A 24,694-nucleotide genomic window follows, 5' to 3' on the forward strand; every position below is an offset into this window, starting at 1 on the left:
CAAAGCCTTGAGTGACATTATTTAGTGTGAGGTGTCCCTGCCCATGGCAGGGGGCTGGAACTAGATGATCTTAAGGTCCTTTCCAACCCTAACTATTCAATGATTCTGTGACCAAATGGAATCTCGATATTGTTAGAACCAGAAACCTCCTCAACAAAATAAACAAATTCTTGTTCATCTGTGGCCACAGTATTGCAACTGCATCCAGATCCTGCACACAAAATTCAGTGTAAAACTTGGGGGAGAGAAAATAATGACTGAGAATCAAAATTAAAAAAAAGAATACTTAACAAAAGCGTAGTCAATTAAAAACTGTATTTGAAGTAATCTGTAGCTAAACCCGCTGAGGTTTTCCACAGAATTGACTTATTCCAACATTTGGGGGACATTATTCCCCTATTCTCTGCTTGTCAGAAACTGGCTACACCTGGCCAGCCATGGGCAGCATTTCAAATACAATTATGATAATAAGGCATACAGTGACTCTCATTCATATTCTGGGTTTACTAAGAGTGGTGAGCCATTTTTAAGTGGATTTTAGCTGGAATTTGCAAAACTTCACATCAGAAAATGCACCAGTGGGATGGAAATTAGTGAACTGCATGACTTTCTACTATTGGTTTGACCTTCAAAGATCATTAAAACTTTGCATGTCTTAGCCATTTGCAAATGAAAGGAACATTAACATCTATTTATTAAAAACATCTGAGCTGTACAGATGATAATCAACATCAGTACACTAACAGGGTTAGATTAATGTGGTTTCAAACACATTAAATTGTTTACAGCAATTATCATCACTAAAAGTTCTGTCCCTTCAGATATTGTTTTCAGACTAATCTCTTCAATGAGTCCTCTAAAACATCAGATTGCAGATAATAATGTGTAATTTCTATTTTAATTAAATCATGTTTACTATTATGACATACTAAAATCAGTGACTCCAATCTATGCTAAACATGTTTGCAATAGTTTATTTCCCTTGGAAGTTTCTAAAGCTGAGCTGTTAAATAGAAGACTTCCATTTCAGTACTGCAGTAAAATTACTGTACCTGTAGTTATGATAGAGATGAATGCCACAGCAACAAAAAAGACAACAAATATCATTTCTATCCTCATCTGGAACCAGCGCAGTGTTGACAGGTAGAGGAACCAGTTTGCCGTGTGTAGATTCAGGGCTTTGTGAAATAAGGTCTCAAAATACGGCTGCCGTCCAAAAGCTCTCAGTGTCCACAGGCCTTTTAAACTTGTAACAAGATGGGTGAATATTGGACTCCGAGCTGTAAAGTGTTTAAATTAGAAACATCATAAACACTCATAAGCAAATACCTTTGAAATAACACAAATACACAGATTTATGCTCTAACTCACAGAAGTATAATTGTTGTCAGTGTTTAATTTACATATGTTATTGGAATACATGACCAAAGTAACCCCAGACCAAGATATAAACAACAGACTTCGCATGAATGGGTTGAAATTCCATACAGTGTAGTGCCAGGAAGGGGTCACATTAATTCTTCATAGTTAGCATACTACTTGGGGAAGCTCCTGCAGAGAAAGGTGGCTCCTCCCCAGCCAAAATGAATTTCCATAATTCTGATAACTCCATCAAGTGAAGTTTTTTTAGCACAGAGTAATGCTCTGGATTCAACTGTACTAACATTGTAATTTTGAAAGTGGTGAGCCAGTGCTGGATCCCTGTGAACATCAAAGAAATTTAGATTTAGATTTGAGGAACTACAGAATTACACTGCAGTAAAGGAAAGATGGTCATCAGTGTTTAAGACTCAGGACTGGTTTTCTGAGGATATGCCAGTTGTAAAGCCAGATCATAGTGCCTGATCTGCAAACTCAGAATGAGGTTTTCCATTTTATTTGAAACATGTTAGTCTCTTAATGGGAGGAGAGGAAGGAAATTTAGTCAAATGACTTATTTAGAAATAAGAATTCTTTGGAATAAAAATATATCAATTCCAATTATTTCTTAAAAAGAAACAAACCCATAGGGCGCATAACAAGACTGACCACAATTTTTCAATTTACATTTACTCTCAAGAAAACTGTATGTCAGGACTTTTATTTGTTTTCAGCTGCAGTGGTGATAAAGCCCAGCTTTATAAAGATCTTCTCCATCACTCTTTGGCAGCAGAGCACTCAGTATTGGCTGGATCAGTAACAGCACTGGCTTTAAGGAGGTAAGTGTTCTGCTCCCAGAGACAACAGCATCTTGCAAGAGAAAAGGCAAAGAAGAGGTGAAAGGGTGAATCACTTCTCAATTGATTTGTTGTGGATTTAGAATTCTACCAATTTTGCTGCTCCTACCTTCAGACTCCAGTTGTTTCAGCTGCTGAGAAGTGTGGAGGAAGTATGCCCTTAACACAATAAAGGCTGCTATCACAGGCACTGATGCCAGGAAGATGTAGGGTTGTAATATTGAGACTACTGTTATAGCGCCAATCACAATCAGTATTAACTGTAGAATGAAAGAAAAATACTATTGATATAGTAAACTTATCATTTTATAGACTAGAGTTTGGTGATGAATCTCCTTCCCATGGCAACTATGTATTGCTTCAACAAACATAAAGTGCTAACCTAAGTAGGATTTGCAGCTGAGAACAAACCTCAATGAAAAGATCATGAATAATTCAGACCAGATCCATAACCTTTTCGAACATCTGCCATCTTTTTTAATAGATGGAAGAAACGTTTCCTATTGTACAACCAGAATTGCAGGCTTCTAAATCACAAAGCTAGGCATTCACTGTCTTGTTAAAACTGCAAAAACACCACTTGCAGTATCTGCAACCACCTCCCAAATGTAGTGGTGGTGTCCCTGTCTTGTCTGGACTAGGGATGCCAGACTGTCAGGAACTGACTACTACTTGTCCTGATCAGGACAAGATAGGAAATAAGTCGTAAGTCATAAGATGATTTGTGGTATGAAAAATTAGCAGTTTCAGGAGAAACAAAGATAGTTTAAGGAGACAGATGACTCAAAAGGAACAAATTCATTCTAGAGTTAACCCAATAAACCCACCATGGTCTCATAAAACCTCATCCTTGGTAGCTCCAGGCAGATTTAGTTAAATCAGGCTTTGATCTTTACTCTAGAAGCACCTTAAGCACTTAGACTGTTTTTGTCTCATACCTAAATCTGATGAAAAGCAAGTATACCAGCGTACACAGAACAGTAAAGTTCTGCTTTGCATCAGGGTATTACCTTTCACACTGAGCAACTACTTCAGACTGCAAAATTATCTGCTCAAAGCAGCTGCAAATGGACAATTTGGACAAAATTACGAACATCACATTGGAACAACATTTGAAATGACTACTCAGCAAAGAAATAGATGGAAAGCAAAGCTAATTTCACATTAGGAAGAAACCTGCTGGTGGTGCCTTTCCTGCTACATCTACATAAATTCCAGGAAGGATTGAAATTGCCAGTACTCGAAGTCAGAGTCTTTCAGGAACAGGTAAGCATGTTCCAGGTCTCTTACTTTTTTTTTATTTAAATCAGAAATCTGAGCAATGCAATAGAAAAGTAAGTGTAAAGGCAACCAGAAGATGACACCTTCTCTACAAAACAGTAGCAAAAATCAACATACAAGCCAGCGACGCTGGCATATGGTCAGGGAATGGCAGCAGAGGGCTCACGTAGCCCAGTTAAGAGCCACAGTGCTGCACTGCCATGCCCCAGGTGCTGAGCTTTCATGCCTGGGACAGAGGCCAGATGGGGAGACATGTTCTAATCCTTCCTCTGTGTCACTGGTTTGGAAATGCAGCTGGTGGTAGACATAGCGATTTAGTAAGGCTTCAGGGTGGTGATGACTGCAGCAACGGATCTGGTTAAACAATGGGGGTTTATTATTTAGGGAAAACCAGTCATGACCACAGGTATAAATGTCCAGTGAGTTCACCATGACTTTTTGAGTGTGACTATATTAAACGTTAAGGACAATCAGTATATGCTAGCAGCATCTCATGAAGGATCTCCAAGGAATGATGTCCCCACTGTAAGCACTGGTAGAAGACCAAGATAGATATTAAAACTAGTGGTAATGCTACTGCAGTTATAACCTGGTTACAGTTCATACCCAAGATGTATGGAGCAGGCCTGACGGCTGTCAGAGAAAGCATCATAGATGCCATCTCTTGTCACTGATATGAAGGCTGATACCACTGTTTCCTTTATGGGCAGCTGGGTACATCCCAGTGATTGGAGAGTAACCCTGGACTCTTTCAACCTTAAGTTTCATTCATCCTGGATGAAAAGCCCTTGTCCCTGAAAGGGAAGACTCACTGGTAAGTCTACTGCCCATAAAAGACCTAAGAAAAGCTAATCATCTTCATCTTGAAGATGATAAAGGGACTGGAACATCTCAGGTTGATAGAGCTGGGATTGTTTAGCCTTAAGAGAAGGCTTAGGGGATCTTACCTTATGGTATTTGTTATATATTATTTTGTGTATATGTGCAAATATTTTTATAAATTATGTATATTTAACAATTATATTCTGTTTATATAAATACCACTAAATAGTTGGTGCAGATAAAATGCATCAGTGGTACCCAGTGGGAAGATAAGAGGCAATGAGCACAAGATGAAATGCACAAAATTCCATTTAAATGTGAAAAATTTTATTTTGACCATCCCCACATCTTATTGTGGGGATGGTCAAACACTGGAATGGGTTATTCAGAGAACTTGTGGAGAGTCCACCCTTGGAGATATCCAAAATCCAATGGCCCTGAGCAACCTGCCCTAGCTGAACCTGCTGTAAGCAGAGGGGTTGGAGAGGTCCCAGGTCCTAAGTCCAGAGATCACTCCCACATTCTGCAATAACCAGCAGATTTCCTCTTTCAGAGCAATCTGAGTTTGTTTATAAGCAGGGTCCACGGAATTTTAAGGCTTCCAAACAAGACTGAATCTATAGAAGATCAGCAGGATTTTTTAGATGAATGGATGACCAGTGAAAAGCATTCAAGACAGCATTCAAGTAGGTTCGGTGATCTTCACCAGAAGAACCTGAAAAGAGAGGGCAGCTTATCATGTATGTTCAGAAGCCTCTGCAGTTGAGACTGAGGAGACACAGGTGAACCTATAGGACACCAGAGCATAGGTTAGCCTCTGAAAGGTATCACAACAGAAAAGCCAAATTTAGGGATTTTTCCTCACTGTTGAAAACACGAGAAACCAGTGTAGAGAGTCTGAAACAGAGAGACAGGCTAACTAAAATAATTTTGGAATAAAATCCTCATGGCAGATTCAAATACTAGAAACCAAATGCCCATATCAGAAAAGACAGTAGTGAATCCTCATCGTACCAAAGATAACACTAATGATTCAGAGAAGGTCTTAGTGTTCATGTTTACTCCTTCAGCAAATCTTCATGACATCAGCGGGATATGAAGTAGAGTGCAATGTCATTGAATCTCTTCATGTGAAGTTGCCTCTCTAAAGTCATGAGCCTAAGTTATCAGTTACTAACAAAAATACAGGGAAAGCAATTTGGCTTTGATCAGACCATCATATTGATAGGGGTGGTAAAGCAAAGCAAACTCACAGATGGAGAGAGGCAATCTGTGCAGCAGAGTATTTAGGTTGATTGCCAGGCCTGCCCATCTCCTAAATAAAGGTAGAGAGGAACACACGGGCCAGAGGAGATTTTATTTTATTTTTTAAATGTTTCTGGGAATCAGCTCTACCTGAAGAAAAGCTGGCATTGCAGCATTAGTGTTGGGACACTAATGAGGACTGCTGGGATCCACACAGCCACAAAGTCTCAGGATAGGCAGGACGGGAAGCAAACAAAGGCATCCTCCTTGAAAAACACTGGAATTGCCTCTATTTCTGTATTTCTTCAATGTACTCTTCAGTGTGGATGAATTGAAGGTCATTCAAAACTGAAGATTTTTCAACGCATGGAGTTTCCCAGGACATATGCTGGAAACAAGCCTTTCCATCCAAAACCCAAAAAGTTTGCAATTCTACAATTAAAAAGGGCTAGAGACAGACTGAGAAAACCGGGGCTGCTCAGCCTGGAAAAGAGAAGGCTGCTTGGAGACCTCATAGCAGCCTTCCAGTATCTGAAGGGGGCCTACAAGGGTGCTAGAGAGAGACTCTTCATCAGGTACTATAGCAATAGGACAAGAGGTAACAGGCTCCAACTTCAACAGGGGAGATTCAGGCTAGATATAAGGAAAAATTTCTTTACTGTGAGGGTGGTGAGGCACTGGAAAAGGTTGCCCAAAGAAATGACAAATGCTCCACCCCTGGCAGTGTTCAAGGCCAGGCTGGACAGAGTCTGGGTGACATGATTTAGTGTGAGGTGTCACTGCCCATGGCAGGGGGGTTGGAACTAGATGATCTTAAGGTCCTTTCCAACCCTAACTATTCTATGATTCTACAACCCAGGAATGTAAAATTCCTTCAAATAACAGAGTCATCTAAAGCTCTCCTCCACCATAAATAGTTCTCCAGTGCCTGACAGCTTAAATCCCAAAGACTCGGGGGAAGCCACAAAGATGCAAAGGCTAAAAAGACAAAATTATGCAGTCAAACTTGTTAAGGGCAAAAAAAGGGGGAGAAAAAAAAGCACAGAACTGAGACTGAACACAAAGCTGAGATCTGAACACAAAACATCATGGTTCAAACTGCCCAAAAAGGCAGTCCTGGAAGAGTTTCCCCGGGAGATAAAAGAACAGAAAACCAAAAATATAGTCAAGAAAAGGGAAGAAGTACATTAGGGGTGATGCTAGCAAACTGGTAACAGAAGAGGCTAAGGATGAATAGTAATGAAAATGAGTGAATGCAATCAAAGGATAGCATGAAAATAAATACTAATCTTGAGCCAAGTTAACCAAAACAAACTAATGAATGCCCTTTACACCTCTGAAGCTGAATGCAGGCAGAAGCAGGGATACTTGAACTGGAGGGGTATGCAGGGCAAAAATGTTTCTGAGCCTGAGTACTAAGTGGTTTGTACAAACGTACCCATATAGCCAAGTACTCAAAAAAGAAGCGATGAAGGCGACACACAACATAAGAACCTATGCAAATAGGTATACAGACTGAAAAAAAGGAAGAGGCATTTTCTTTCAATTGTTATTTCTTCTTAGTAAGATTTCTTTTGCGTGACGTACAACTGAAACTCTACAGTGCTATAAGACAGCAAAATTTAGAACTTTTATTCTACAAACCTGAATGAAGTCAAATACTGTGAGTGGAAGTAAGTCATCCAGGATTGCCGTATCTTTGGAAAATCTGTTAAGCATGCCACCTATGGATTGAGGAAGAAAAAAAAAGAAAAAGAAAGTCAAACATTTTAACACCCCAAGAATCCTACATTTATTACTTTAATAAAAAGAACAACTGTTTCTGAGTACAAAATATTGAGTATAAGATTTTTTCTATTACATGCAATTCCGCTACGCTACAGTTTAGTGGAGCTACAGCTTCCTTCCCCATGGAGGAATTTGGCTCCAAAACTTCTGTTTCAACTTTCAGAATTTAAAACAAAACAAAACAAAACAAAGCAACAAGAAAATGTAATAAAAACAAACAATTAAGCAGGACAGAGACAGAGACACAAAGCATAAGGTCTGTACCCCTTATGCAGCAGACTATGACGATACACAGGTAGTTTACACAGCAGCATTTGCATGAGTTTGCACAGCAGTTTCCTAGCTTCTGAGCAGAATTACTGTATTAATCACCAGGTAACAACAGAACTAAGAATTTAATGGAAAAATGAAGGAGAAACCGTATGCTGTATTGCTATTTACCAGCATTTCCTGTAATTTAGTAAGCAGCAGGAAGAAGGGTAGAGGGTAGGAATTTCATGTACAGCGGGAGATAGAACTTGTTGCACCAGTTATATAATGAACTCTGTATCAACTCCAGAGCGAAATTTGAACACGCATACCATTATTCACACTAGCTGATGTTTTATGCCATTTTAGTAGCACGACTCACGAAATTAAGCACTATCTATCATCCATATCTGACTCCTTGTCACTCACCACATAGCTGACTACAGCTTTTCTATTACAGTTTTAGACAAGGTCTATTCATTAGAAGCTATTCTAGTTTTATTGCCTCAAACAGTTAACAGTTCATTTTCTCTAACTCACAAGGTGATATTTCAGAATCGGAATTGATAACTGAAATATGTCACACTTAAAGTACAATCAAGATTCATCAAAAGATTCACAAATTACTTAATGTGGCAAACTTCTAACATTCAGCTTGATTGAAAATATAAATGGAAACCAACAGTATCCTTCAACAGAATGAAAACTGTTCAATTGAAATGAAATCCATACATGAGTCAATCAGTTCCCAGCAGCAGTTACCTGCTTTCCAAGAGTTGAATGTTGACATAGGTGCATGAAGAACTGCATGCACCATCTTTTGATGAAGAGTTTTAGACACTGTGATAAGCGTATGCACAAGGGGCAAACCTCTGAAGATTCCCATGGCAAGCAGGGTATCTGCCACTCCCACGTAGATATAAACGATGTAGTAGGTGCTAGTGTCAGTGACAATCACAGGAGGTTTGTCAGAGGTACTGTTTTCTGACTGTGTTGCATTTGCTTTCAAGGCTATCCTATTTGATGGAAATTAAAAAAAAAAAAATGCATTACTGGAAATAGCATTTTTTCTCTTATTTTCTCTACTGAAATGTTCATTTATTTTAAAACTATGTTAATGGTTAGTTATATGTACTTTCAGTCACTTTTAAATATTGTCCTATATGTCTGAAATGTAAATTATGAACTACCCCACAATCCACTGAGGCAAAGTAACCCTGTGTGTGTTCAGTGGTCAAGGCAATAAATGGCTTGTTCATCTACTCAGCTACCTTTGGTAATTCAGGAACCTATTGGCATTTGTAGCAATTTCTGAAATTAGTTGCAATTATGCAATGAAGGGGGGGTTGCCAAGATGGTATAACCACAACCCCTCCAATAATTTTCCTCAAACTACTATGAAAACGTCCTGCTTTGGTAGTCTCTTGCAAATGTACTGCCTGTTAAATCATTGACAAAACTAGCCTAATCATGGAAAACACATCTACCTCTTTTAATAGAAAAAACATTCAAGTGTTGAAAAGAATTATTCTGGAAGTAAAATGCTTTAGGTGTACTGTAAAAATCAAACAGCTTAGTGACCTACTGTAAGGGGACATCAACATAAATCCCTCCTCCTCCTCAGACCTATGTCACCATATGTTTTCAGGCTTAGCGCTTCAGGGCAAAAACAGGGATCAAAAGCATTAGCCCAGGAAAAGCCATACTGCTGCTCTTTATGTTTTAACCTTCATCTACCTGACCCTGTAACTTCTGGGAATTTTTCACAGGTGAGCAGAGGAAACAGTACAAATGAAAGAAAACTTCTCCCTTAAAATGTTCCTTAGCAAACGTCTCACCTGGTATGCTCTGAAAGTGATGAACCACAGTGTATTCAGGATAAGTCCATGCATCTCTAGTCAGCTGGGCCTGAAGTCTTGCATGCGTTGTTACATACTCAATAACAAGGCACAAACCGTTTGATTGTCAGTACTTAAAGAAGTACCAGCTTAAGATACCACCTACATGAGGGATTTAGACCATCCACCTCTGAACTATTTTATGGAATATAAGCTAGTGCCTAACCATATAGAATTCTGGCCGAATTCATAGCAAAAATCAATATAATGGGGACCATGGGTTCTCACACTTACTTTTTAAGAAACCACAATCCAGCAAGAGAAGCAGCTACCTGTGACCAAAGAAAACAAAGTCAATTTTTTTGTCTTGTCACATTATGCACTTTTTCTTACTTACCTTCTTCTACTGACTTTATAACTGTTTTTAGAGAGAGCATTATAAATGAATGGAAGTCAAACTTCCCTGAAGCAAAAACTTTGTCATAACTGCTCCTCTTTCCACAGAAATTATTAGTGCATCCCACCAGGAAAGCTACATTTAGACTTGTATTACAATCAGGCTCTCAAGTGCCTAAATATTCTTTTATTGTTTTTTACCCTAGTATTAACAAAGGCTTGCTAATGCATTCCTAATGACAAGGAATATTCACTGTACGCTTTAACATATTTTAAGTTTTAAAGACTAATATTTCTTCCTAAAAGAGACTCTCAATATCTTCAAAAGCAGCTATTCAAATACAAATGTCAAACCTTTAATACTGTTATTTTTGCGTTGTTGTTTTTGGTAGCTGATACCTACATTTGATATATCAACTCATCTGATATTTACATAATCTATTTTAATACTTTTAACATGTGGAATCGAACCATTCTTATTGTGAGATGCTTCAATGCTCAACAGAAGCTTACTCTGGAATACTATTTCTTGTCTGTTCAGGGAGGCACTGGAGATCTTTGTGCAGTCCACCACATTTCAGTCTACTATACTTCCGCCTATAATCTTTTTTCTAAAGGTTGAAATAGTTTCTACAGTACTCTTCCCATGTATTTTCATGGCACTGGTACAGGAATGTATTGTCATAATACCCCGCTTCCTAATTAATTCCTCTCCTTAGGAACCATTAACTTCTGGAGGTCTTACAGTAAATAACTCAAGATTGACCATGATTCCCTGAATTTAAACATTTGTGAGGATCAGGCTTCCTTTACAATATTTTCACATCTCTCACCATAATTCTTTTCTCATCCTCACAACAGAGGAGCTTTTCACCTGTGAAGATGAAGGTAGATAATACAGTGACAGAATAACTTCACAAAGCCTTTCTATACGTTTCCAATCGTAACTGCTCTTCTTCCAGTTCAGCAATCCTAGTCTCTGCAAATTACATCTAGGAAATACAGTTCTGAGCCACTTAAAAGAGCTACAAACACACACAACCCCACAAATCTACAAAGAATGTACAACTGATGCCCTATTTATGGTGATCTGTGTGGACTCACCCTGGAATCTACAATAGAAAGCAATCCATTCTAAATCTAAGGTAGTATCTCCAGCATTTCCACAACAGTCCCACCCAGCTCTGAATGTTGTCACAACTCCACTTTTGATTTATGTGTCACTACTCTCCCAGTTAAGCTCTCGGATGCTCATCCCTAACCTCTCTGCATTGTCTAGGGGTAGAAGGGTACAAACTGTTAGCACCGGCTACATAACCACTTGGCATGGTATTTCATCTCACGCACAAAGATCTGCTAAAGTTTATATAGTCTGTACTATGGGTGAGTATCTTCCAGCTCATTAATTTACCAATAGGCTTTTACTTAAGCAATAGTCATACTGGAAAGTTTAACTTAGATGGATACATTCTTTGTCATGGGATTTATTCTTCAATTAGGAGATAGGTCTTTTGAATTATTAAAAAGGTTTCAGTCAAATCTAAAAGAAAAAATTGGTAATCAAGATTAGACATGTATGCTGAATATACAGGGATAAATCTAATATACCTCAAAGTTAAAATTTCCCTTTTCCCTAAAATGCACATTTAGCTTTGCTATGGTAGGCATTTCCCACTAGCATGAAAACAAAAACTTATGTAAGAACAGCCATGCATCTAAATACTGTCTTGCTTCTGGAGTTGGTTTTAAAAACTGGGATCTCAAACTTGATCTAAGCTCCAGGCTTTATTCCTATCCAAAAGCACTAATTTAAATCACCTGCAACATAACATTAGTGCAGATTCAGGATTACATCAACCATATCTTTCTGCAGGTTTGATGGTACTAGAAGTTTGAATACCACCATAGAACTGTTACAAACCTTTCATTGACACAATCAGCCCACAATTATTTCTAATGGAACTCCTAATGGATTTTTCTCTTCTTTCATTTCATGTTGAAAAATGCCAAGAGAGGTTGGTACCATATTTTATAAGTTGACATATGAATACAGGTTCATTAATCTCCCAGTCTTCTCTCTGAAACACGTTTCTTCCCTCAGAAAAACACTTGATTTAGAATACCAGGTGTAAAAGAGGACACTGTGAGATACTGTACATATGCTAAATGTCTTTCCTAAATTGGGAGACAAGTCAAATGAAGGAAATTTCTGTGATAAGAAAAATAGTCAGACTTGCATCATCAGATAGGTTCTTCAGCACTTTCTCTGACAGCATTTCCCGCTGTACTTGGAAAAAGTCTTCCCTGCATGCTTCAGACCCACCCCATTCATCTTTAAACACTGCCACAGGCATTCAGCCCTCTGCCTTACCACTCTTCTTTCACTAGGAGCAAAGCTTCTAACTTCCTTTTTAAAGCAATTCTCCAAAATTTATGTATGTGCTCATAGGGGAAAAAAAAAAAAAAAGAAAAAGTAATTGCTGCTGTTAACCCCTCAAGGCTCTGGACAGTACCTCAGAATGGAAAATGGAAGATTATTCACATGTGAACAAGAGACCTGCATAGGACAACAATTCTTATCTATGGTACCACACAGCAGAAAGTAAGTGTGATGATTTGAGAAAGTGGGTCTTCTGCTGCCATGCATTAATCGCTATCTTTGGTGAGAAATGCTCATCTAAACAGTAGAAAAGTCATTGCAATATCACTCAAAGCAGTTGCCAATAAGTAAGACATACATGAGCTAATGCTAATAAGAAGCTGATGCTTTATTCCTTTTATCACAAAGTCTGAACAAAAATCCTTTGTAGTAACATGACATCAAGTGCAGATCTTCTTACCTCAATTAAGAAGACAGTCACACACAAAATTAGAACAAAAATCAAGTTTTTGTGGATGGTAACGTATCTGAAATAGGTATTCCATGTGGTAACAGTACCCATGCTTTCAGCATCATCAGTGAAGCATTCCTGTCAAAGAATTCACAAGACCATACTAAGAATGATATTATCTATGTATGAGAATTTATGACACATGAATGCTGTTCTGCTAACTCAGTCCAAATAATTAAACTGCATCGTTCAAACTGGCTGATAATGGCTACAGAGGAAGGTACTGTCAGGTTAAGTCATCTTTGATAGAACAAAACAGTTTAGAGATGATCTGAAATTTTCAGACAAATTTTTGTGAGCTTTAACATTTCAAATGTCAATTTTACATAATTGTTTTAAAACAATGCTTTCCCATATCATGGTTTCAAATTTCATTTTAGCATAATCTTAAAGGGAGATTAAAATTCTGCATTGATGCCCTCTACAAATAGCATTCAAAAACTGTGAAAAATCAGGCAAAATATTTTTTTGAGGATTTAAATGATTTCAAGATGATATTTGAGTTAAAATTTTCATGGATATTCCAAAAGGATATTCTACAGGGAAGAATTGCATTAGGAATGACATAGTCAAGTAGAAAAATAAGTAAGGAATATACTGCACGAAACTATCACCGTATCAAAACTCAGGATGAACATAAATCAACACATACCTTCAAATCCTCTTCGTTGATTTCATCAGTTATGTCTAAGACACTGTCTCGAGACAAGCGCCTGGTGTAGATATCTATCTCAGAAGACAGGTTCGTCTGAGGCACCACTGACATTTTCCTAAATGTTGCACTTCCCTTTTTGGAAAAGTTTGGTCCAAGGTTCACAGAGGTGCCTGTCATCAGATTTAACACAGACTGCCTCCTCCGACCTTGCAGCATATGGTCAGTGCTTAGCACATGACTCCGAAGCAGACCTACATCTCCCTGTTCCAAGTCAGGCACCAATGACAGCCTCCTTTCTGGTGGGTCGTTGTGGCCATCTTCTATCCCATTGACTTGCATTCCATTCTTTTGCACTACTGAGAACTTTCTACCTGCATTAAGAGGGTTAATAATTATGGAGTTCTTCCTTTTGTCATTAAAATCTGACGTCTGTTTAAAAGATTGCTTCTTGGTTTCATTTCGTGATCCCATGCCTTCTCCTTCAATGGAAAATCGTCGGAGAGTCTCGGTTAGTATTGAATTTCTTCTCTCTGCACTGAATTGATCAAAAGAATCAAATCCCATCAGCTCTGAACTGAAGTCAGGCCGTTGACCCTGAAGTTCAGAAAATGTTCCATAAAAATAGCAGCTCCCTTCATGTAAAATTAGTATTTTGTCAGCAATCTTTAAATGTTCCAGTTTTGAAGTAACTAAGATCCTAGTTTTATTTGCCATCAGCTTGCATACACAGCTACAAAAGATGAAAGTGTTAAAAGTAAGATTTTTTTCTTCATGATTAAATATTGCTTATATCCTTTTCACTTTCAATCTATTTCCTTTTATCTGCCTCCCTCCCAGGATGTGCAGCCTTGGGCACTCCCTCAAACTACAAAGGAAGCGGTAAAGCTGAGATGCGTAAAGGGTGAGTACTTTACCACAGGAACCAAAAAAAGAGGAGAAAATTTAATAATTTTCAATCCAAAAGACACAGTTCAACATGAAAATTAAATACTTCTTTTCACCTTATGGTTACTTAGACCTTTTGCTGCCAAAGTTAAAAGTATTAGCTTGATTTCAAAACATCAAACATATGATGACTGAAAAGCTCATGCATAACAGTGTGTATGCCCTTACTCTTTCAAGCTTCACCTCCAGAACAAGGTAAAATCTCTGTCTTTGGCCTGCCTGCTGCCAATTGCTTGGTCAATGGGCACTTTCAGGTGACCAGTTTTTCAGTCATTAGAAAAATAAGAGAAAATACAGCTTTTTGTAAAAATTTATACTTACAAAGCAGGCGTTTTAAAATTAAAGCCTTTCTGGTACACAGACACACCAGATATAAAGCCATGCTCTCTGGGAGGAACAGATTATAGCAGGCTCAATATGTTCAGATGGAAGAGGGAGCATTAATGCACACATCTGGCTCAGGCTTGTTCCCAGCACAGTATGCTGTGTCCTACTGCTAACACAAAATACTCAGTCACAAGAATGCCTTAAAATAAACAGCTCTAAAAGGTACAATTTTGATTATTTCAGTATTTTTTTACTTTTACTGAATTCCTGTTCTTGGTTTTACTTTATGCTGCTTGGTGGGATCCTTAAATACAATCTATCAAAATATACAGTACCTTTCAAATATCTCTTTTTCTGTAAAAATGTCTAAATGCCCAAAAGGAGAATCCATGAGATACAAATCAGCATCTTTGTACACTGCTCTGAACAGAGAAAACAGAAATTCCATTAACTTTCACGAGTCTTATAAATTTACATAAATATAACTTAAAGACAATGCCTTTGTCTCAGAAACTCGTAACTGGTAGACTTTTTGACAGCATCAGTGTGGAGCTGGAGATCAGTTTTAAATGCACTTGTAAGACACCTTTCAGTAAAGCCTTTCCTTGCTGCAGACCACATTACAAACCAACTGGGTTTTCTCTTAATTTCTGTGCAATCAAAGCAAGCTATACAGCTGCCTTTAAATAGGTTACTCTAAAAACCTGTTTATGGCCTGAATCTGAGAGGCCCCATCAGTGTATAATGACCATTTAAATGGGAATTTACTACCTACTGTAATGCCTAACAATACCTGAGAGAATACTACATAAATGTAATTGTGTGAAAAGACTAGGCCTTAGCACTTAGTTTTAAAAGTACTTCAAAGTAACTGTGAGCAAAGACAAGTGTATTAGTGAGCCATGATCTTGCAAACAATATCTGAAATGGAGCTGTACAATAGTTTGTGTTCAGGACATGAAAAACTATTTGTAACATTAGGACCTTAAGCTTTATGTGACTGGACATGGATCACTGAGATCTAAACCTGGGGTTAAAAGGGTTTTTTATTTCAAATCGATTCAAAAAGGCCCCTTATCTACCTCTGTAAGTATGAAAATCATGAAGTGATATGAATCAGGGTGTAATTAGCTAAGAAAATTTCGACAGCTGCATTTCGGTACTTTTTAAAGTACTCTAAAATGAGTTTTAAAATCATTATGTTAAACAATGTGAGAATATTTAACCACCAGGAGAAAAAGCCCTCAATAATAGTATATTATGTTAACAAACCAAGCAACTTTATTGAAAAATCCTCTGTCATGATGGACTTCACTGACCATACATTATGATGTAGTGGCTGCACAACATCAAAAGTTCATACTGTTCTTGGCACTTCTATCAGCAAAAAGTTTGGATTTTTTTTTTTCCTGGAATAATGGTAGCATTCAAATTATTTCTATAATTGGTATGTTGGGCTTAGTAGCTATACATGACCACCTTTAGGGTACCAGGGCAGTGAGGCAGCTCAAAGCCAGGGCAGGGGCTGGGTTTTTTCCCTTGATCGTTTCTTTCCCCCTGTTATAGCTGTAAGGTATCGACAAAGCTCTTAAAGAAAGATGGGCTTAGGCAATCTCTATCAGCTTCTCATGACGGGTGGTTGATGGCACTTCCAGCTGGAAATCTCATTTAACATGACTTTGCACAGAGTACACCAGAAACATGCATGAAGACAGTCCAAGCAAATAACATTCAGCTTATAAACAGAGCAGAGGGAGCTGTAATCCTAAATTTTCTCCTCTAGCTTTCTTAGAGCTTTATCTTCAGCCCAAACCTCAACGACCTGCACACCTTGCAGCATGCTGAGTTTAGACTGGAGCCCAAACAAAACGTACAGCAGATATATCCACTGACTTTGGGACATTTAATTTTTTTTTAAATAATAATTATGTAGCTGACGATAAGGATACTATAACAGTTATGTGACCATCCAGTAAATGAACTGTGACTATCTGAAAAGTGACATATGTGATTATGCACAGAATCTGGGAAATATTTCCTTAAATGTTGAATTTTAAATGAAAATCTAAGTGGGTTTCAGAATCATAGAATAGTTAAGGTTGGAAAGGACCTTAAGATCATCTAGTTCCAACCCCCCTGCCATGGGCAGGGACACATCACACTAAACCGTGCCACCCAGGGCTTTGTCCAACCCAGCCTTGAACACTGCCAGGGTTGGTCAGGGTTTTTTGCTCTGAAAGCTTTGCCAGCTCCTCCTGTTCTCTCTTGCTGCAGAAATCAGAACCATTCATATGTCTCTTCCCTCTCATAAATTTGCTAGAAAGATCCACACTAAAAGCCTCTCTGTGTTAATGAACCCATCTTTTAGCCTCACACAGACATGCGTATCTTTTTTGCCAGTTTCGATCATCATAATGTAATTTAACTTCTACCCAGAGTTTCTGTGCATGGGAACCACCACAATTTGTACTTGGCACAGAAACAAATGGGGCCATTTACACATCAGAGCTGTCATTACTGAACCTCTCATGACAGCTAAGTTATTCCACTGAAACACACTGCAAATTCATTAGACAAACACCTACGTTATTGTTCTGTAGATCTTCAACATTACTAACGTGGGAAGGTCAAACAGACAAGGCCAGATCGTTATTCATAGGTACTGGCTAGCATTGCTTTCTTAACCATTCTATGATTCCACCTTTTTTTTTTTTTTTTCTTTAACAGAAAAACCAAAACTATTAGTAACATTTTTTGAAACATGGAATTTTTTCATCTGGAATCTTTTGTATGCATTTCTTTGGTACTTAGAGAGCTACACTTACAGGACTAAATCTCCACAGACATCTTGCATCAGGGAGTGAAAGATTTATCTTCAGCTAAGCCATGGCATGCATCTAACATCAAACTTTCAAAATCAAATAAAGAAATATGCAGGTGTATCACAAATACAGTTGCATAGCAAAACTCAGATTTCTGAGAGCAAAATGAAGTTCCTGATATACCTGATGGATATTTATTTAGCAGGACCTGGTCCACATATATTTAAGTGCTCAGTCATAATAATTTCCTTATACAAGAAACTGTACATGACTTAGAGAGTAAAATACCTTGCTAGTGAGATTCGTGCTCGCTGGCCTCCACTCAGAATGATTCCACCTTCACCCAGCACTGTATAATCTTTGTCTGGGAACTTGGAAATATCCTGTTAACATTTTTTAAAAGAATTAGACATGTATTCTCCATATCTGAGAAACTCAAGTTACAGACTGGATAGAATCACAATGCACAACAGTGTGCAGACAGGTTAGACAGAAGTGGTAAAAAAACCCTTCTTTAAGTTGTTTATGTAATCAGAAATGGTGATAAAAGAAAATGTGTAATTCTACTGCAGAGAGCAATCACAAGCTGCAAGATCTCAAGAATAAATATTTGTCTTGATTTCCAGATCTCTATAAAAGCAGGGAATGTACCTTCATACAATATCAATCCAAGATGTTAACTGGGTGTGTTTTCTGTCAAGTAACAATGGCAAATGCATTTGTCACTGAAGTTAGGGAGAGCGAGAAGCTAACTCTGGATCTGAGCTCTTCAGAGCCCAGAAAAATTAATACTTCAGGTATGTTCATTAAAAAAGGCTTGCACAAAATTCCTAGCCAGGCATGCCAAGGATACTCAAGGTTTGCAAAATGTTTCGGAGCCAAGCTCTACTGCTTGGGCTGTATATTACTTACAGCTCATGACCGTGCTAAAAATGAATCTTTAGCCAGTGAAAAAAAAATAGAAAATTCCATTTCTTTCTCATGTGAGACAGAGAAAGGAGTAAAGGACATCCTTGTGCCCCACTGGCAGAGGTGGCCAGAAATTTTCTTGAGGGGAGTATTTAGCACCAAAACTGACAATCCTTGCAAACCACAATAATGCATGGAAGTTGGGACATGGAAAATGGCTTGTGTGCCTGAAGGCTGTCTAGTTTTAATACTCCTACAGTTGCTCTAAATTCTACCTTCAAGTCTTCCCTGGTCTACGTCTTTAAGCTACTACAGTGACACCACTGTAACTGTGGTAGATTCAGGGCACTCCTCCCAGAAATATGGGCGATGACTCCCTTGTGCCCCAGGGCACCAAGGTTTCCAGCAGGTGTAACACCAGGGTAGTTTGCCTTGTGCAAAGCTGGGAGTCCTGAGAGTCCTAGAAGCTCCCAGTGCCTGTGCTCCTCACTTAGCAGCACAGGACTGCTGCTCTTGCTGCCTATGCATGACCTCCCACTACAAAGACAGGGATCCCCCACAGCCAAGGAAGCTGTCCAAGGCATCTGATACCAGACAAAATCAGCTCCAGCATTCTCATGCCTTACAAAGATGTGCAACTTCTGGAGGAAAAAAAGTGGTATGCAAAATCCCCCGGAAAGTGAGCTGCTGAGAGCAGGCTTTAAGGAATGGTGTGGAAAATGCAGCCTGATTTGTGGTCTTTCTTCCCCCAGGCAGCTGAGAGACATACAGGAACTCTGCTGTTTGCATGCACTCCACAGCACCCACAGAAACCCTACGACATCTGGGAAAAATACCGGAAGACATGTGAAGCACTTCCAGTGCAATCTGACCTTCGGATTGTAAAGTGAACTGCTCTCTAGAAGTTTGCATTTCATACAAAGTCAGATATAGCCCAGTTTTGACCACCCCTGCTGTGCTGCTGATGGTTAATCACTCTCTGTTGGGCAGCCTTTTGGCAATCCACGCCTCTGAGGTTTTGCAGAGTAAATAAATAAATAAAACCCCTTCCAGATAAATGTTTCCTTCTTCCTCCCCTGCAAATTGCCCTGACCTCAGGAACAGAGTGAACAATGCTGTTCACCCCTGGATCAGTGACAGACAAAAGGTCCAGCCACTCAAGGGCTAGAAATTGACTGCCTGGTCTGCCAGGAAATGGGAGATTCTCCCATCTCTTTAATTTGATAATAGCGTTTACTTCCTGACTTAAAGGGTTCTGACCTTAAGATCAAGATGCTCTTATGCATGGAAAATCTATTGCAGGTGATTTTTTAATTCTTCTCATGTTAACTAGTTATTTCCCTCTTGTAAAAGGAGAGCCACGCAAGCAAATCCCTGATACTAACAGAACAGCTTAGGTATTTGAAGAAAGCGGGATGTGACAAAGAGAATTTTCTAACAATATCATCATGCTATAATAGGTCATCAAGTATTTCAAGAGAACATGTGAAATTCTGGCACAAAAGCTTTTCTGGCATCTATTTGAGACAACCTGCTCAGATACCTGTGGTTTCACAATGCATGCAGGAGCCATGTTATTCATGTTACTTTGACATTTACCCTGAACACTGGGATTTGCGTGGTTGAGTATCTAGGTATCTAAGCTGATTTCCACTGTTTCCCATTTCTACCAGTACTGCTGCCAGTAATGGTGCTGGTGCCAATGCTGTTTCCTAATTCTGCTTCTTCCAGAAAAGCCCAGGTGAAGAACTGGGCCCAGTGTGTCCTCCCCTGCAAACAGGGTAAAATCCTAGCCCTGCTGAAATTAATGCCAGGGCTCCTATTGTTTTAAATGGTGGTGGTATTTCGTCAGATATATTTCTTTGCAGGTGCGTCAACACGGAATTTTAATCAGACTTCTAATGAGTTCCCCTTCTGCTCTCTTCTACCCTTCACCTCAGGATAATATATGGCATGGAACAGACAAAGAACTTTTCAGGCTGTAATCATCATAATTAAAAAAATGTTTAGTAATTTCTTTCAAAGGCGTAAACAGAGTGATGAAGTTCAATAGACACACAATGCTATTTGTTGGAACATGCATTACCTATTGTAAAAAAGTACATAGGGCTGGTCCAAATACATCCTTGCTGTCATTTTATGCAGGAAGTGAAATCAAGCCAGGGACAAAACCCATGTAATGATGCTGAACGGCACAAAACCCAGCACATTAATGAAGTAGCCGCTGGATTTTCTTTAACATTTCTATTTCTAAAAGCTTAAATTGAGAAACCTGTTGGTAAATATTCAGAGAAGAAACCCCCCACAGTTCTCACAAACATTAATTACTTTTGTGGGTGCTTCTAATATCAGGAGCTAATGAATCTCAAGTTGCACACTCAAGAAGAAAGCGCCCCTCTTAACATCTCTTTGATTTTTTAACAGTGTAAATGTCACATTCATCTACCTCAGCAGCAAAGGGATGACTGTTACAATACCTTTATGCTTTGTATGGAAGAAAACAGACAAGAGGGTTTAAGGTAATATCTCTTTTCAGGGTAAAGAGGAAATATGGTCTGGTTAAAAAAAAAAGGGAAACCTCAAAATGTACTTCATACTCCAAGTCTTTTCTGTAGAGACTGTTTGTTAACAAAAAGGTTGCTATTCAAGGATCACCTGCTACAAGCTCAGGAGTGTTGCATCCCAACTAGAAGGAAGTGCAGCAGGAGGGCCAGGAGACCTCCTTGGATGGATAAGGAGCTGCTGAGGAAACTTTGAGGGAAAAATGAGGCTTATAAAAAGTGGAAGAAAGGACAGGCAGCCTGGGAACAGTACAGGGATGTTGTCTGGGAAGCTAGGGAGCAGGTTAGGAAAGCTAAGGCCCAGTTAGAATTAAACTTGGCTAGGGATATTAAGGATAACAGGAAAGGATTCTGTAGTACTTGGCAAATAAAAAACTAGGGACTAGGGACAATGTAGGCCCCCTCAGGAAGCTCTCAGGAGAACTAGCTACACAGGATTTGGAGAAGGCTGAGGTTCTGAATGACTTCTTGCCTCGGTCTTCTCTGGCAAATGCTCTGACCGCACCACCCAGGTCTTGGAAGGCAGACACAGGGACTGTGAGAATGAAGACCTTGGGCTCACTGTAGGAGAGGAATTTGTTTGACACCATCTTAAAAATCTGAACGAGCACAAGTCCATGGGTCCTGATGAAATCCATCCATGGGTCCTGAAGGAGCTGGCAAATGAAGTTGCTAAACCGCTGGCCATCATATTTGAAAAATCATGGCAGTCAGGTGAAGTTCCCGACGACTGGAAAAAGGGAAATATAAACCCCATTTTCAAGAAGGGGAAAATGAATGACCCAGGGAACTACAGACCAGTCAGTCTCACCTCTGTGCCTGGCAAAATCTTGGAGCAGATTCTCCTGGAAGGCATGCTAAGGCACATGAAAATCAACAAGGTGCTTGGTGACAGCCAGCGTGGCTTCACTAAGGGGAAATCCTGACCGACCAATTTGGTGGCCTTCTATGATGGGGCTACAGAACTGATGGACAGGGGTAGAGCAGTTGATGTCATCTACCCGGACTTGTGTAAAGCGTTCGACACTGTCCCACACAACATCCTTGTCTCTAAATTGGAGCAACATCAATTTGATGGATGGACCACTCAGTGGATAAAGAACTGGCTGGAGGCTGCACACAAAGAGTTGTGATCAATGGCTCAATGTCCAGCCAGAGACCAGTAACGAGTGGTGCCCCTCAGGGATCGGTGTTGGGACTGGTCTTATTTAACATCTTCGTCACTGACATAGACAGTGGGATTGAGTGCGCCCTCAGCAAGTTTGCAGATGACACCAAGCTGTGTGGTTCAATTGATACACTGGAGGGAAGGAATGCCATCCAGAGGGAACTTGACACGCTTGTGAGGTGGGCTGATGCCAACCTCATGAAGTTTAACCATGACAAGTGCAAGGTCTTACACCTGGGTTGAAGCAATCCCAGGCACAGCTACAGGTTGGGCAGAGAAAAGATTCAGAGCAGCCCTGTGGAGAAGGACCTGGGGGTGCTAGTCGATGAGAAAATGAACATGAGCCTGTTTCAGTGTGTGCTCACAGCCCAGAAAGCCAACCGTGTTCTGGCCTGCATCAAAAGGAGTGTGACCAGCAGGTAAAAGGAGGTGATCCTGCCCCTCTGCTCTCGTGAGACCTCATCTGGAGTATTGTGTGCAGTTCTGGTGTCTTCAACATAAAAAGGACATGGAACTGTTGGAACAAGTCCAGAGGAGGGCCCCGAGGATGATCAGGGGACTGGAGCACCTCCTGTATGAAGAGAGGCTGAGAAAGTTGGGACTGTTCAGCCTGGAGAAGAGAAGGCTGAGAGTGGAGACCTCATAGCAGCCTTCCAGTATCTGAAGGGGGCCTATAGGGATGCTGGGGAGTTACTCTTCATTAGGGACTGTAGTGACAGGACAAGGGATAATGGGTTAAAACTTAAACAGGGGAAGTTTAGATTGGATATAAGGAGCAAATTCTTTCTGTAAAGGTGGTGAGGCACTGGAATGGGTTGCTCAGGGAGGTTGGGAATGCTCCATCCCTGGTGGTGTTCAAGGCCAGGTTGGACGAAGCCTTGGGTGATATGGTTTAGAGCGAGGTGTCCCTGCCCATAGCAGGGGGGTTGGAACTTGATGATCTTAAGGTCCTTTCCAACCCTAACTGTTCTATGATTCTAAAATAATTTAACAAATTATGAGCAACAATTAAGATAATAAAGAATGATAAGAAATAATTTTCTAAAAAACATGCCTTTCAGCAAGCACTTGCTTTATATATCCAAGGCTATTCAAACTACTCAAGCACTTCTAATGATAGAACATATATATTTTATTTATGAGGCTCCTCTTCCTTAAATATGTCCTTAATAATGTAGCCGTTGATCTTCCCTCTCCTGCCTTCCCTCTCCAGTCTTCCCTCCAAAAAGATAAAACAGTCCTGAAACTAAATGGAACAGAGTAGCAGTCTTGACTCTCCTCATTTCATCTTCACTGACTCTTTCCCTTGTTTCAGTTCTGCTTTTTCTACAGTCACAGTTTCTTTACCATCTCTATCCCCTTCCCTTTCTTCATTGTCATTAACATTACCCATGTTTATTTTCTTAGGTCCCAGAAAAGTCTCCGCATTCACATTGCTACCTCCTTTCTAACCTACCAAAGTACTCACTTTTTCATCTTCTTTCCCTCTTTGCTTTAAAGAAGCTGCCTCTGTACACACTTTGCGATTCCCCTTCTGTAGTATTGACTAGTTGTAATAAATTAGAAGAAACATAATGAATCCTTTCTTGTATAAAATGCCGAGTAAAGCTCAACAGAACTTAAACAGAAGCAGCACCAAGGGTTTCAAGCAGCAGCTGCAATACTCTTACACTCTGATAATTTTTCTTTAGTTATAAGACAAAAATTTACTGTCACCTGCTTTGACACTAACATATTAACATAATTATTGCTGCACTTCCAAGCGATCATATCCAATTCTAATATACCCATGAGGAGAAAGAGAACTGAAACAAACCTCCAGATTTCAATTCAGTGATTATTAAAAATCTTTAGATAAAGAATTTGAAATTTTGTTTTGTACAAAGTGTAACTTTCAGTTTGTCCTGATTTTCACGAAAAAAAAAAAATCTTGGAAGTAAGACAGATAAACCACACTGCAAAATTTGAAGAAGAATATTCAGTATTTTTTTATATGATGGCTTTTAGGTAACCAGCTTGAACATACCTGGGTCTTCAATTTCATGGTCCAGAAGTCATAAAACCAGATCTCTTTAAGGTATTTCAAATCAGAAATTACTTTAAAAAATTTACTTTATTTAGGAAAGTCTCCTCTCTCTGCCTGTGATTCCTGAAGCTGAGGCTTTTGTTAGATTTCAGCTGAACCATTTATGAAGGATTCATGACACAAAAGCACACACTTTGTTTTTGTAAGAGTTTGTGACCTTGAGCAGAGTTTCAGGTTCACCCAAACCTCACACGAATGCTGGCAAAACTTGCTTTCTCTATGATGAAACATTCTCATGGAAGAGATTTCTGAAACATGAAGTAGTCAGTATGCTCTTTGTGGGTAGATTAAACACAGGGTAAAGGAATTAAATACAATTCTGGAAGTGACACAAAACATAGGACAACATCCAAGGTAATCGGTCCAGAGCCCTGTACTTAAGACAGAGAAAGGGGTGGGGGAATTGTTTCAATTTAAACAGGTTTTTAACTAAATGATACCAAAACAGAACATTGCAGAGGGGCTCTGTTAAACACATTTACTTGACTATTGATA

The 24,694-nt window shown here is 39.3% G+C and overlaps 1 protein-coding gene across 4 annotated transcripts in view; it reads right to left on the bottom strand.

Annotated features, from left to right (window-relative positions):
- The window catches only part of CFTR (CF transmembrane conductance regulator), a 90,556-nt gene that overhangs the window by 27,180 nt on the left and 38,682 nt on the right, over positions 1–24,694 (bottom strand). For all 4 annotated transcript variants that reach the window (XM_061373052.1, XM_061373053.1, XM_061373051.1 and 1 more), the window contains exons 12-20: positions 17,764–17,858; positions 14,989–15,075; positions 13,379–14,111; positions 12,676–12,804; positions 9,734–9,771; positions 8,364–8,617; positions 7,209–7,288; positions 2,326–2,476; positions 1,053–1,280 (exon numbers count right to left, since the gene is read on the bottom strand). In XM_061373052.1, the coding sequence (XP_061229036.1) occupies positions 1,053–1,280; positions 2,326–2,476; positions 7,209–7,288; positions 8,364–8,617; positions 9,734–9,771; positions 12,676–12,804; positions 13,379–14,111; positions 14,989–15,075; positions 17,764–17,858 (1,795 nt within the window). The remainder of the gene's footprint in view (positions 1–1,052; positions 1,281–2,325; positions 2,477–7,208; positions 7,289–8,363; positions 8,618–9,733; positions 9,772–12,675; positions 12,805–13,378; positions 14,112–14,988; positions 15,076–17,763; positions 17,859–24,694) is intronic.

This window comes from Neopsephotus bourkii, unplaced genomic scaffold (genome assembly GCF_033783945.1).
Source record: "Neopsephotus bourkii isolate Nb327-2 ecotype Australia unplaced genomic scaffold, CSIRO-AGI_Nbou_v1 NB_1624, whole genome shotgun sequence".
In the NCBI taxonomy this organism is placed as follows: Eukaryota; Metazoa; Chordata; class Aves; order Psittaciformes; family Psittacidae; genus Neopsephotus; species Neopsephotus bourkii.